This window comes from Daphnia magna, linkage group LG3 (assembly GCF_020631705.1).
Source record: "Daphnia magna isolate NIES linkage group LG3, ASM2063170v1.1, whole genome shotgun sequence".
Classification (NCBI taxonomy): domain Eukaryota; kingdom Metazoa; phylum Arthropoda; class Branchiopoda; order Diplostraca; family Daphniidae; genus Daphnia; species Daphnia magna.
Window position 1 is genome coordinate 2,699,276 of NC_059184.1, and position 13,387 is coordinate 2,712,662.

General features: G+C 38.9%; 1 protein-coding gene and 1 long non-coding RNA gene across 2 annotated transcripts; one reads left to right on the forward strand and one right to left on the reverse strand.

Annotated features, from left to right (window-relative positions):
• Positions 1-39: 39 nt before the first annotated feature.
• LOC123470586 lies at positions 40-11,367 on the reverse strand. The gene is made up of 3 exons (XR_006644356.1): positions 10,798-11,367; positions 10,459-10,574; positions 40-703 (listed from the first exon to the last, which is right to left on the reverse strand). It is a non-coding gene; the product is annotated as an uncharacterized LOC123470586 (long non-coding RNA).
• On the forward strand, positions 6,191-13,380 carry LOC116919020. Its single transcript, XM_032924864.2, has 3 exons — positions 6,191-6,513; positions 12,006-12,279; positions 12,584-13,380. The coding sequence occupies exons 1-3, from the start codon at positions 6,500-6,502 to the stop codon at positions 12,974-12,976; spliced, it is 681 nt and encodes a 226-aa protein (XP_032780755.1). The 5' UTR covers positions 6,191-6,499; the 3' UTR covers positions 12,977-13,380.
• The last annotated feature ends 7 nt before the right edge of the window (positions 13,381-13,387 follow it).

The window sequence follows — 13,387 nt, forward strand, 5'->3', positions numbered from 1 at the left end:
ACTGCCGGCATAACCTGCGGTCGCATATTGGCCAAACCACCAACTAGTTCTACCAAGACTATCGACGATTGTTTGGCGAAATTAAAACCAATAAATTATATGTTTATAACTACAGATGTATAGGAACATGTGCAGTTGCTAAACGCATCCCAATTGGGTCTCGAAGAAACGACTGTTCTTTGTTGGCAATGGGTTTTAAAAAATGTAATCAACTAACGAGAGACAAAACTGTTTGGGATCGTGAATTGCCAGAGCATCTGCCCAGCTAGGTTATTGCCCCCCTGTGGGCTAAGGGCAAGTGGGGGGCTAACAACATGTAACAATCATTTGGCTGTGTGGAAACAACTGGCCAAGTCTTTCAACTTGCATCTCGTGGGAGACGGGGAGGCATCGAATAGGGAAAAAACCGTGGGATAAGCGTGATCTCAATACATAGCGAAAGGTATAGTAATGAGCGTGGAACCAAAGGCTTGTTAATACGTAAGTGACCCAACGATTATCGCTACTGACCCGAACGAACCATCTCTTGCACACATAATTTTAGGTTTGAAAAGAGCTGAAATGCTTACCTATCGTTCCAGTGTTGATTGAGATTACATTTTTATGTCCCTTTTTCATGTAATAGCCTTTTCTTATTTCGAACAATGGACGAATTTCAGCATTTGCGTCTTGTTGCCGATAGGTGCTGGGTTCCATGGAGGCCCTAGAGTTTAAATATATATATGTATATATATTACGATCACGTCCTCACTAGACATTAATTGTCATTTGAAATATTTATTTCCGTCTTTGTACGAATCGTGAAAAAAGAATCACGATTCGGCAAATTCTTCTCATCGATGCCAACCGCCCAAAGTAATTTTTTGGCTTTACGTGCTGCTCTGTTCGTCTTTCTGCGGTAAGCAATTGAACATTTGTCTTATAAATGCTCTTAATAGTGCAAATGAAATACTTCCGTTTACACTAAAATTCGTTTTCTCGAAAAAAAAAACGCGAAAGAGAACAAATTCAGTTTGTATAGCCGACAGTCGAGCTCTTACTAACTCACATCGAAGCTAAATAAAACCAAAAGAAGATTTTAAAAAAATATATAGGAGTTGATGGTGTCCTTTTAAAAATTCACTACAATAAGCCTGTCGTAAAAATAAAACTAATCGAAATAGCAGCGTGAATTGACAGAAATTGTGTTCATTTTTCCTTTTTCTTTTACGATGTCAAATGTCTGCGTGTGGCCACTAGATTGGGAGAGGGACTTTCGGTTGACCAAAAGTCGTCAGTTATTTCGCGATAGGAAAAACGAAGAAAGGAAAAAAACGCTTACAGACACATACAGAAAAATTAACGCAGGTGGTTGTGAAATATTTCGTAAGCAAAAAAAAAAAAAAAGGGAACGACCTTGCCGTCGCGGTCGTTTCTGGCATAGCGATTTCTGCGGTGCTCGTGCAATCACCCCAAGTCGTTTAGGTTTCTTATTTTTGGAATTTGACTATGTACATATTCACGTGCTGTACAACTGGACACACACAAAATAGAAACTTGGGTTTGAAAAGAAAAATAAATAAACAAATAAATGAGTTACAAACCGATAAAAAGGAAGAGCAAAAAACTAAACTACGTTGCAAAGATGTTTGTCTTATATGAGGGCGATTCGATTTGGACTTCAGCAGCATTTTTAACGATCCCGACAACTGTTTTGTTTTAGTGCAATCAGCAAAAAGAAAAAAAAAAATGCAAACCAGAAGAAGATTGTAAAAAAAATTAAATCGACTTTTATTTTTAAATCTTCTGTGTCTTTTTATTCATCTAGAAACGAATCAAAACATTTATTTCTTCTCTTCCATATGTAAAACGCACTCAAGAATGGCATTCTACAAATTGGTCAAAGCGTTTTTTTTTTTTACGTTCCTTTCACGGCATTTCGTTAGTTCCTGAACTGAACGCCCGAAACCATACCATCTGGGTGACAGCCACCTCGGATGTGTCGCTCGTGAGAAATGTACAAATGTTTGCTCATCATTCACTGGCGGCGCTCTACCGCAGTTCAAGCGCCATCAAAGTATTTCTAAAGAATCGAAACACTGAGAGATATGCAGAACGAGCCGGAGATATGATTTTTAGCTGGACGAATTCTTAAATAAAAACAACAAGAAGATGAAATTGTCGCATCCTGTACACGCAAGGCCTTTTTTCTTCCCGTATGAAAAATTAGGTTTTTCAACTGGATAAAAACTACCGCCTTTACAGTTTGGGGGCTTCAACTACCAGCAGCTGCCTTGATTTATTATTGTAGTTTACTTGAGTGGCAGTCTTTTATTTACACGTAATAAAATTGGGTTTCTCTTTTGAAAAAATTTTTCAAGAAGTTGGCAGACTGCAAAGAAAAAGAAAAATAGAAAAAGATGAACTGTTGTAACAATACGTTTATAATTTTGGAGGAGGAAGAAATGTGGTCGGCCTCTTTTCAAGCTGAAAAAAAAAGGCATTTGTTGCAAGTTTTGTCTGGTGACAGTACGTACCATCACTAGCCTCCGTTATCATTTGTATCGCCCATAATACGAAAGGAGAAAGCATCTTTACGTTTTCTTTCTCCGCTTTACCATAAATGTGCCGTATAAATGCACATATACGTAAAAAAAGTATGGTGTTATTTAATAGAGCAGCGGTAGCAGCTCTAGGAATGCATGAAGCTGTTCGACTTACTCCGACAAAAGAAAACAACAACCAACAGACAATAATAATTTGAGCTAAAAAAAAATATATACATAAATGAATATAAGAAGCGGAAACCTGAAAAGGACGATGACAAAGAAAAAGAAACAGGACAAGAAAGAAAGAGATAAGAAATTATTATTGATTCCGTTACATGCTACTGTTCTCTTGTATCGTCTCATTTCCGGCTGGCCGAATGACTCATTTTAAATGAATTTCTTGTTGGTCCATTCAAATACTTAACGTAGCACCACTTTCTACAACAGTCAATTTCGCTATTGGACAACATGAACCGTTTCTTTTCTTATAAATTTTTATTTTTCTGGTCTTCTACTTCGATCGTTCGCTTTTTACCCTCCAAAAAAGAAAAGAAAAAAAGAAGAAATTTAAAAACAAAAGAAAGTAAAAGACGATATTTCAAGACTGTTTTTCTTTTCTAGATGCACGTACTGCCCGGCAGCCAAAGTATAGGTCCGAGCTGGATATAACAGTACCGAGAGTTGTGTGATGCACGCGCCCCGGAAGGGCTTTTAGACGTGACCGGAAGCGAGAGATTGTGCTGCCAGCAGCAGTTGGAACAACGTCACGTCATGTGACGGTATGTGAGCTTATTAGTTATTAAACAAAATCCCGGCCGAAATTCGCTTTTTCTCGCCTCTGTTCACGTTGAGCAAGGACGGAAGAGAAAGAAAACAAAAACGGGACTGAAACCAGCGCCGTCTGTACAAATCGCCTGATACACGCCATTGCAAGAAGAATAGTGACATTCTGGCTGAAAAATTATAAACGAGAAGGACGTTTGGATTTTTTTTGGTTTTTTGTTTCAGGTTGAACAACCAAGTCACTCAAAAATAACGGTAACGACATAAAGTAGAAATGCAACTTTTTGTAGAACTGTCTGAAACGCTGTCGACGTTGTTCGTCTTATTTTTTTTCATGAAATGAAGTTGAAGTAGGAAAAAAAACGTGAAATAGTTGGTACGATGTCAAGACAAAATCTGAAAAGCCAGGACAACCGACGAGACAAAGTTATCGATTAAAAAATAATCAAAGATATTCAAAATGTTTCGTTTTGTCAGCCATATACGGGCACAATCGCCCACTGACGCAATAATCAAAAGATCAAAGGACTATTTTCCAAATTTCGTAGGCTTCCATACAATGAGTGAAACGGTATAACGACCAACATGCCGTCAGCTTTATGAACATCGATGCTTTATGGAATCTTTGCCAACGCAAAACCCGGACAGTGACGTGATAAACAATTTATGGAGATTCTTTGAAATGTAATGCACTGTTTCTGATTAAGACTGCTCGTGGGGGTCGGTAGGTCCAATATAACAAACAGCCCCCCTTTTGCAACGTCTTTAACGAAGTAACGCACCGTGAATTAGTCACGCTGTCACTCAGGTGCGCACAGTTTTCTTTTCGCTGATTCAATCGCAAACTTCACCAAGGCGCGTCGGTAATCAACGGATCAAGCCAAAAGGACGCCATTCCAAGTGGAACGAGAAGACATGGAACAAAGTTGCATTACCTGCCAGGTGTGTATATATGCTATATTCAAATAAAGCGGTTAACGCATTCTAATTAGATTCTCTCTCTCTCTTTTTTTTTGCCGCCTTTGACACGTTCTTGTCCGCCGCACTTTTAACAATAAACGGACTGTCATTTTGAAAAACTGGAAAAATCTCCACTACAAAAATGGGATCTGCTTTCTCAATTGCTGTACGCACGTTCGTAGCCTTTAATCAACTAGACAACATAGTAGGCCAGCCGTTCATTAAGCAAGGAGCTCATTGTTTCGTTATGGTAAATAACGTTAATAAGTAAACTAGAATGAACCGTGTGGAATGGAATGACACTTGAATACGAATAAGGTGTACTAGAATAAAGCACAAGAATTAACAAGTTTTTGAATAAAACGTCCGCAGTTGGCGGCGGAATGACGACCTGGTTTTCTTTCACCATTTCGGACATTTTACAATTGCGGGATGTTTTATACGATTGTTGTGCTATACGAGCCTGGAACAACAAAGAGGCGTCGCTGCCTTCGTTGACATTGTTTGAACAAGAGAGCCGTAAAAGAAAAAAGGCGAATAGAAAGTCGACAGCATCTGGACATCAATCCGGGAACTGAAAAAAATCGGTCCACTTTGGCTAGAAAGATTTTTAAGGTAAAGTGACTGGCAAATCCAAAATGTTTAACTAATTTGCACTTTGTTCCAACATTGCGCCATTGAACGAAAATCCGTCGGAAAAAAAATATATTAACCGGAAATAACCAACCCTTTAAAAAATTACTCGTCAAAATCTGGAACAGCTTCAAATTTGCACGGAAGGGTTTTAAAAAAAACAACACAATTTTTTCACCACAGTTAAAGACGTTTGACATTAAAACGAATTCATCACATGAATGATGTCAAAGCGATGAGCGCTTTTTGCCATCGGTCGCTTTCCTTTTAATTTGTTTCAGCGTGATACCCCCTGTCGTGACTTGTTTGATCGATGAAGTGGAGTGAAACAACGGGAGGTAGGCGCAAATAAAACAAATAATAAAAAAAAACAATACATAAAAAGAGACAAAGCCAGAAAAAAACGTCCCAGAGTACGCAGCGTCAATGATGAGCCTATATAACTTGTTGCTTACTCATACTCAACAAACCCCCGCTTTGGCCGGCACAAAATACGTCTAGAAATGAATCGTCATTGAGGTCAACAAGACAAGGAACGGTGGAGATTTGTCAGCCATTTCAACAAAATAAAAAGGTATGAATTGCAGCTATTGTCCAAACTGGGAACGTGCTAATGAATTGGAGCGTGCAGTTTGGCGCGCAGTTTAATTGATGATGAATCAATGAAAGCTGCTTCAATGACAGAAAACGGCTGCTCCAATTTTATTTTATTTTCTAAAAAATGGCGATCTGATTGCAGAAGATATTTACTATCCTCCTGTGCCAAAATAAGCCTGTAAGCATTTTCACCGAGAGAGAGAGACCCCCAACGAGAATGGAAATTTTCTCTTCAATATGTTTATACTTCCCCGTTTATTTTATTGAGAATTAATCGATTGTCAAGTCAATAAAAAAAACAACACTCTTTTTGCCTTCTCTTTTACTTTCCTAGTAGAAGATGTTACGGCTAATGTTCCGGTTCACTTGGCGGATATTGAATGCTTCCTGCTGAAAGACTTTCTCTTGGCTGTTCAACAAGTAAAAATAGCATGCCCACAATATAAATAGCAACAGATGCTCAAAATTTCTTTCGGATTTAAACGGGACCAAATCCATTAGAAAAGAAAACAAAATTTGTATCAGTGATTGCACCCCTGAAAGAACGCAAAGAAAAAATCGCAATTCCCATCGGCAGAAGAACTACCAAAGGTGTGTGTCTAAGCGGCCCGCAGGTGTGTGTGTGTATATCAAGTTCTTGCGGTGCGGGACCCAACCGTGAGCCGGGGCCTTTATTAAAGAGTCTTCGTCAGTAGCCGAACTGCATCAGTCGCTTTGCGCCACTCGTCGATGACGCTCAACACTGTGCTCGTCTTCTGTTCTTCTTCTTGAAAGCAAATCGACAGCTTTTGTTAACACGGAGCACGAAAAGAACGTTGGAAATTCAGATTCTCGTTCAACGACGAAGCTCTTTGCCAAAACATCTGACTTTTCGTGAGGCACTGCAAGTGTCGCAACGAGATCGAATTAATTAAACAAACAAAATTCCGTTGGACGATAGAAATTGATTCCGATTCGCCAGTGTAATTCAACCTTTTCGAAAGATCCCACGCTACACAATGTCTTTGACGAGGTAAGATTTTTCACAAAAAAAAAACAAAAATATTTAATTAGTTGTCTTGTTTCTGCGGTGCTGGTTTTGGCAATTAAATTGATTGAAATGGGAAATGGTACGACTTAAATGTTCTGCTTTCTTCGCTCTCACTGAGAAAGCCTCGAGCGAGAGAGTAGGACAGGACACATTCCTCAAATGAATTGTACCGTACTCTCTTTAACGATACTGCGTGTAAAAAAATATAAACAGATAAATAATAGCTGGGGGAAAGAACAAGGAAGAGTGCCTTGCTGGACTGCGCATTTGCCCGCCCGCTTGACCGGCAATAAGGTGCAATTGCGCGTAAGAGCAGCCAAAGGCTCAACCATCGCTCCAAAGTCCGTCCTAACGGCCTTGCGGTCTCAATAGGACGTGGGTAGGAAAGTATTTTTGAAAAATCTGTGAGCGATGGCTCTAGCCACTGCTGTTGCCCGGCGTCAACAACACTGGGACGGACAGTCTACGCTGATCCGTCCTTGGACATTCACTAAGACTAACCATCCGCAGCGAATTGAACGGAGTTTTCTCCGCACTTTTCTCATCTTTCTTTTTTGCCTTTCTCCCACCCATGGTGATGTCATAGAAAGACAGCCTCAAGTGCAGCTGTTTCAAACCAGTAAAATAAAAAAATAAAAATGTATTTCTTCACTTTTAAAAATGTGGATTTGTAAAGAAAAGGAAACGTTGAGTGCAGCTTCGTGATCAAATGTCTTTGTCCACTGTTTCGTCAGTTGACCATCAAGATTGTTTCGATAAAAGGCATTGATCTGGCAACAGGTCATTAGCATGAACACTCGCAAAATGTGTCTTTGTCTTTTTAACGGAAGAATAGAGAAAACGCATGGATGTAAAAATAAAAAGGGGGATTATGACATTAATGAATGTATTGCGCTCTCGATATACTTGCGGCGAAAAAAAGAAGAAGAAACGGTAGGAGACCTATACGCACTCAAATAGTTCCTCGCGGTCCATTTCCTGTCTTTTACAGCATTTAAATTGCTCCAGCTACCTGACTATACCGAGTACACTTTTTTCCATTACATTCTATTGGCTAAAAAAAAAAAAAACGAACGACAAAGAGTGTTGCTCCAGCGTCTTGCATCATTCCCGATGTAAGATGTTTTTTGTAGCAATTTCTCGTTTTTTTTTTTTTACTGATGACGTCATGTCGTAATTTTTGTCTTTCTTACCATTTGGTATTTTCTTTATCACAAAACTCGTATCCTTTTGCCTCACATTCCTCTACTCCGCTTACAACAGTTTTGAAATCACAAACAAAAAAACTTTGTCGCATGTACAATAATTTCTTTTTCTTCTTTTGTTTGATACTTTGTTTTTAAAATGTTTGACGGTCGAAACGTAAAAGCCTCGAGGGTAAAATTAAAAAAACATACCACTCTGCTCCTCATTATGGAATGATGGACATGAATTAAAAGAGACAGCAAACACGTACAATGAGTAATTTTTCGAGTTAAGCGTCATAAAGGACATGAGCACAAAAGAGTTTCAGTTCTCCAATAGCTAAAATTGCGCAATCAAAAAGAGTCCCCTGCGTTCAATCTTGCCGACATTTTCTCAAAAACTGTCTGTACAGGAACCTGTCAATTACAAAGTTCTGCGCTTGTCAGATTCAACAATTCCCTTTGCACGGCTGTGATTTTCAGAGGCGTCAGTGAATACAACAAGGATCAAAGAGAAAAAGAAAAAGGTGAAGGAAATTCCACGGTGCCTTCCATTTTTCTTCAAACTTATCTTTTGTTGAAACCACTCCCAAAAGGAAGAGCTTAATTACATAAGAAGTGGCAGCTACACGTATGGGAAAAAAGATGCTACATTGAAAACGATGTAGCTTAGCAAAAATTGCCTTCTTTATTTCCACGATTAGATCCGTCTAGTGAACCGCCATGCGTGTAATCGTCTTCGTCAACATGTACACCCCTGTAAATAGAAAAATACTGTGCGCAGTCCGTGTATCATAGCCCGAGCAATCGGTGCGATTTAGACACACAAAGAAAGAAAAAGTGAAAAACAAAAAAAACTTGGCACCGACGACTTCAGCCGGGCAATAAAACAAACTTATCCCCTTTTTTTATTCGAGAAATTCAAATTCTCTCACGGCTTCACGAAAAAAATAATAATAATAAAAAGGTCGGACAAGAAGGTCACGCGTACATTCGAGAAGTTCGACTCACGCCACCTTCTTCAGTGAAAGTGAAGATCATATACCTTATATACACACCCGAGAGTATAAAAGAAGATTATCGAATTTCTCAGCGTGTTTAAAAGAACAGCGTTTACAAAAACTTGCGAGTTTTCATGCTTTCATGCTGCGGGATTTTCCGTGACACGGGAGGACTTTGAACGCGGCTATATAAATACACGAAGTTGGAGGTGAAGACATTTTTGCCTTCTCTCCGATATTGAACTTACGGTTAGCAATTGGCAACGACCGACATTCTTTTTTTTTTTTAAGTATTGACAATTGCATCAAGTCACGAAAGGCGTTTGACACTGTCAAGGAATTGTTCTGGTCAATAAATGAGACCATCAATGCAATCATGCATTGACGCTTTTTACAGTCGGGAAACAAAAGAAGGAGCAAGGCTACGTCCTTGACGTGCTAGCCGTGTCCAATGTGATAAAAGGTGAATAGCCTCATACCTTCCCTTTTCTTTATTCAAGTCCAAAATACTATACCCATGACATTCGTTCTTCCCCGGAAAAAAAAAAAAGAAATCCCGAACGCGTCAGTTTTTATTAGGATTTTTTTTTTTTTCCCCTACGGTTGGCAACATTCACGACGTCATTCAATAAGTTTCTTGTGAGTTGTTTAGCCGACAGTTAAAACTTGACAAACAGCAGCACAAGAAAAAAAAGTAGTTCCTGAGAGGGGGAGGTTTTTGTTTTTGTTTTTTTCACGGCCAATGATAAAAACAAAGGGGGGAGGGATAAGAAAAATTAAATAAAAGTACAAGAGCACAGAGAAATAATAATTTTTCAACCGGTGCTGTTGGGTATTTACCGGTGTTTTACTTCAATGTACCGCAAATGATAAAAAAGAACAACACGACAAGTCGCAAAAAAAATATATATTTAGTGAGATAAAGTAAATGGATTTCCGGATTTCAATCGAAATGGCGGAACAGGTCGGTACAGTGCAAATCTTATTACCATACACAAAAAGTAACGGCAAATACAAGCCTTTAGTCGTTTTTCCGGATATTCAAAGCCCACCCAATCAATAATTAAGAGTGAATGCTCTCGTCAAGTTCAAGTTAAAAAATTGGCAACTGGTTTACCCCGCTTCATGATTTTAATGTTTTGTTTTTTTACTTGTTGTTGTTTTTGTTTCCTCATTACCTCTGGTCAGTTGATTTTTTATTAACCGGTGCTGTTGTTTTTGCTTCTAAATAACCAAATTTTCTCGTGACTTGTAACCGCAATGCAATCATTCGTGACGACAACCTTCACCTGCATGTCACGCTCCGCCTATCTCTATCATCTATCGTTTCTCGTAGAACAAGCAGAGCCTCTTTCACATTTACTCAACATTCTTTAAAGAAGCAAAACAAAATTTGAGGCACTGAAACGAATTTTCGATGTGTTACATCTTCAAATCAGAGATTCGTCGTCTGACAAGTGAAAACTGACACCACCGAAAGCGAATCATTTCGTATCTTGGACATTTTTCTCTTATCAAATTTCAATCTTAACATCATCGGTGTGGCGTGAACATATCTAACCCGGTATAGATCTTTTTCCACGAAAAAGAAAAACAGGTTCACTAACAAAATGTTGTTCGGCAAAGAGCATTGTAAACATTCCATTCGATACTTAATTTTTACAACATCGTGAAAAAGATGTTGGGAAATGTTGGCAAGAACAACATCAGCGGAACGAGAATATCACGAAACAGTCACTTACTTTGTTATTTTAAAGTCGTTTTTAAGTGTCGACGGATTCAGATAACGACCCACATTCCAATTTTGGGAGTTAAGGAAATGAGGTAGATCGATGCTAGTGGAAGGTTGTCTGCTGGCCTATGGCAGAATCAAACAATCTTGAGTTAGTATCTTCCCTTTGGGCACATATTTGGTTAAACAGTTTACAGCAAAATTATGCAGCACTGTTTTTCTGTCTCTATCTCTTCTGTCTGCGTTTTGCAGTCATTACCAAACGGGAGGAGAGACAGTTAAAAATCGTGAAACGATACCACATGTCGTTTCTACTTAGACTTTTAGAAAAAGGGCACATTTTTTTTACCTAGTTTAGGCATTCTTTAACTGCACGCTGATTTTCCTTCACGATCAGCAATATCTTAGAAAAGTCATGCCGGTAGAAAAACACACTCGAAAGAACATTCGGTTTGTTCTATGGACCTCGTTGTCACGAAACACGAGTAGAAAAGCACAGACACGAAAAGAGATAAAGGACGAAATGGCACAAAGTCAAGGTTCCGGTCCTAAATGTCGAGACCGATCTCTTTCCTCCGTAGAAAACAGAACTTTCCAATGGATGACTTGTCGACCGACGTTGCAATTTTTTTTTTTTCATTTTACAACCAATCAAACCCCAACCCCCTTTTTTTAATTCTTTCCCCGATGCACGTGTATTTCTTACCCACTCCTCAAAAACTAGCAGTACTACATTTTTCGAATTGTAAAAAGAATAAAAAGAACAAAGAGAAAATAGAGCCGCCAGGTTGATTGGTATTTAGCTTCCAATTTGTTCTTTTAACATTTCTAGACAACAATGTTGATAAACAAGAACAAACATCCAGTCTGAAAAAAAAAAAGCAATTAAAGTCGTGAACTTCTCGATGGACCTAAATAGTTCAAATACCACCAAGCCATGTTTTGTTTCGTGGCATTGAAATGATTGTGGTTCTTCTTGTTCATCTTTTCTTTCCCCTAAAAAAAAAGCATTAACTATAACAAACAATCAGAAGAATCATAGTACTACATGCCTCAATTACATGAACTGCTGTTAACACTTTTGCTAATCATCAACCCCAGTGTGATCACGAACGAGATTACCTGTAGGCTAAAATTCTATGGCGCAGCCTTGAAAGGTCAACCGACCTCGGGCAAGGTTGTGGCCGTCTCGACCGAAAGGCTTTGCACGTCCTCCTCGGTTCGAATTTGATCAAACGTTTAAGAAACTAAAGACAGTGCTGTCTCTACAGTTTAAGAGCAGTCTGATGTTCTTCTATTTTATGAAAGCACTCGAAAAAAAAAAAACTCTGCCTTCACTCGTATGGTGGTCAGATTAATGTTTTTGCCTTCAGGTTGCGTGAGATTTTCGGTTCCAGACGCAGCCATATTCTAAAGACAAAGAGAAACGATTTAAACATGTTTAACGACCAGGAAAACTATATATATATCCTATAATTTGAGTTCATTGCAATCATTTTTAAAAGATCCCAGTTTCCGCCGCGTATATTACATTTATCTCTTCTTCTGGCATTTCAGTTTTAGAATGATACTATTGCCAGTTATCTTGGTGGTGATGACCGGTTGTTGGCCGGCGTCTGCCGATCCCCGGTTGAGCAACGCCTTGCTGTGGAAGCGTTTGGGTCTGAATCGGGCCATCGGCAGTGAAAGGCCGCAAATCACATCCAGCAAGAAAAAGGGCGAGTCAACCGTGTACTTTATTAAATTGCCACCTCAACCTCACTACTATTCAGCGTTCAACCTTCTGCCATCATCCGGCTACCAGAAAAATACACCAGAACCTTTTGAAACGGTAAAAATTTTTTCGAAATTTCGTTAGATTCGAAACGATGCTTTATTATATCATTATGCAAACGTCTCTCTCTCTCTCTTTTTTTTATGGGAGGGCATATCTGTGAGCTATCAATGAAAAAAAAAAAAAAAACTTTAAAGAAAAAAAAGGAGTGGTGAACGTTGTGGAACGAATTGATTCGCTCCAGCAAGAACACGGGGAGTTGCACAGATAATGGAGGAAATAAAAATAAACTTAGCTGTCGTAAATTATTGCGCTAGACTTGTTGATGTTGACAGTCTTTTGACGTGATTACGCTGATTAGGTGTCGGTTGACTTTACTGCCAACGGTAAACCGGAGAATGTTTACCACTGGAACCTTCCATTGGGTTTGACCTTGCCTACGACAACGACGACGACGACTACAACGCCACCTCCGGTATCTAGTAGCCATTCGCCGTTGAATCAGAAGAAGCCCTACCGGCGTAATTATTACAACAACGGCAAACCGCACAAATTATATTTCGTCAAACCTTCATACCGTGCTCCGGTGACCACCACTCCGACGCCCACTTTGCCGACCGCTAGCAGCACAGAGACACCGCAATCGACCACTGTCGCCACTTTCTACAAGAAATTTCAATTTAAAAAGAATTTTAAAGGCAACGGGAAACCAAATCAACTTTACTTCGTCCAACCCGCCCATTTCAGTTTCTAACTATCCCATTTTGTTTTGTTTGTTTTTTCTTTCTTTATTTTTGATTGTTCTGTTGTTGTTGTTGTTTTTGTGTTAACGTTATTCTATAGCATGCCATTAGCGAAAAATAAGCAAAACATAAACGAAACGAAAACTAAGTATCAAATTTTTTTTTAGAAAAGCGCGCGCGCAAAAGTGTCTAACCCCATTCATCAGCTTGAAATGTGCATCATTCTTAATTTAAACGACCATGCAGAAATGAATAAGAAACGCGACTAACGTATTTTGTTTTCCATTCTCGTCTGCCCCACCCTCTTTTTTTTTTAACGTCATTTCACTGGACTTTTTTTTGTGTGTGTGTACATAAACGGTGGAATACGCTTGTTATTTTTCGTTATAAAATAAAGTTGCAAAAAAAAAATGAATTTGTCG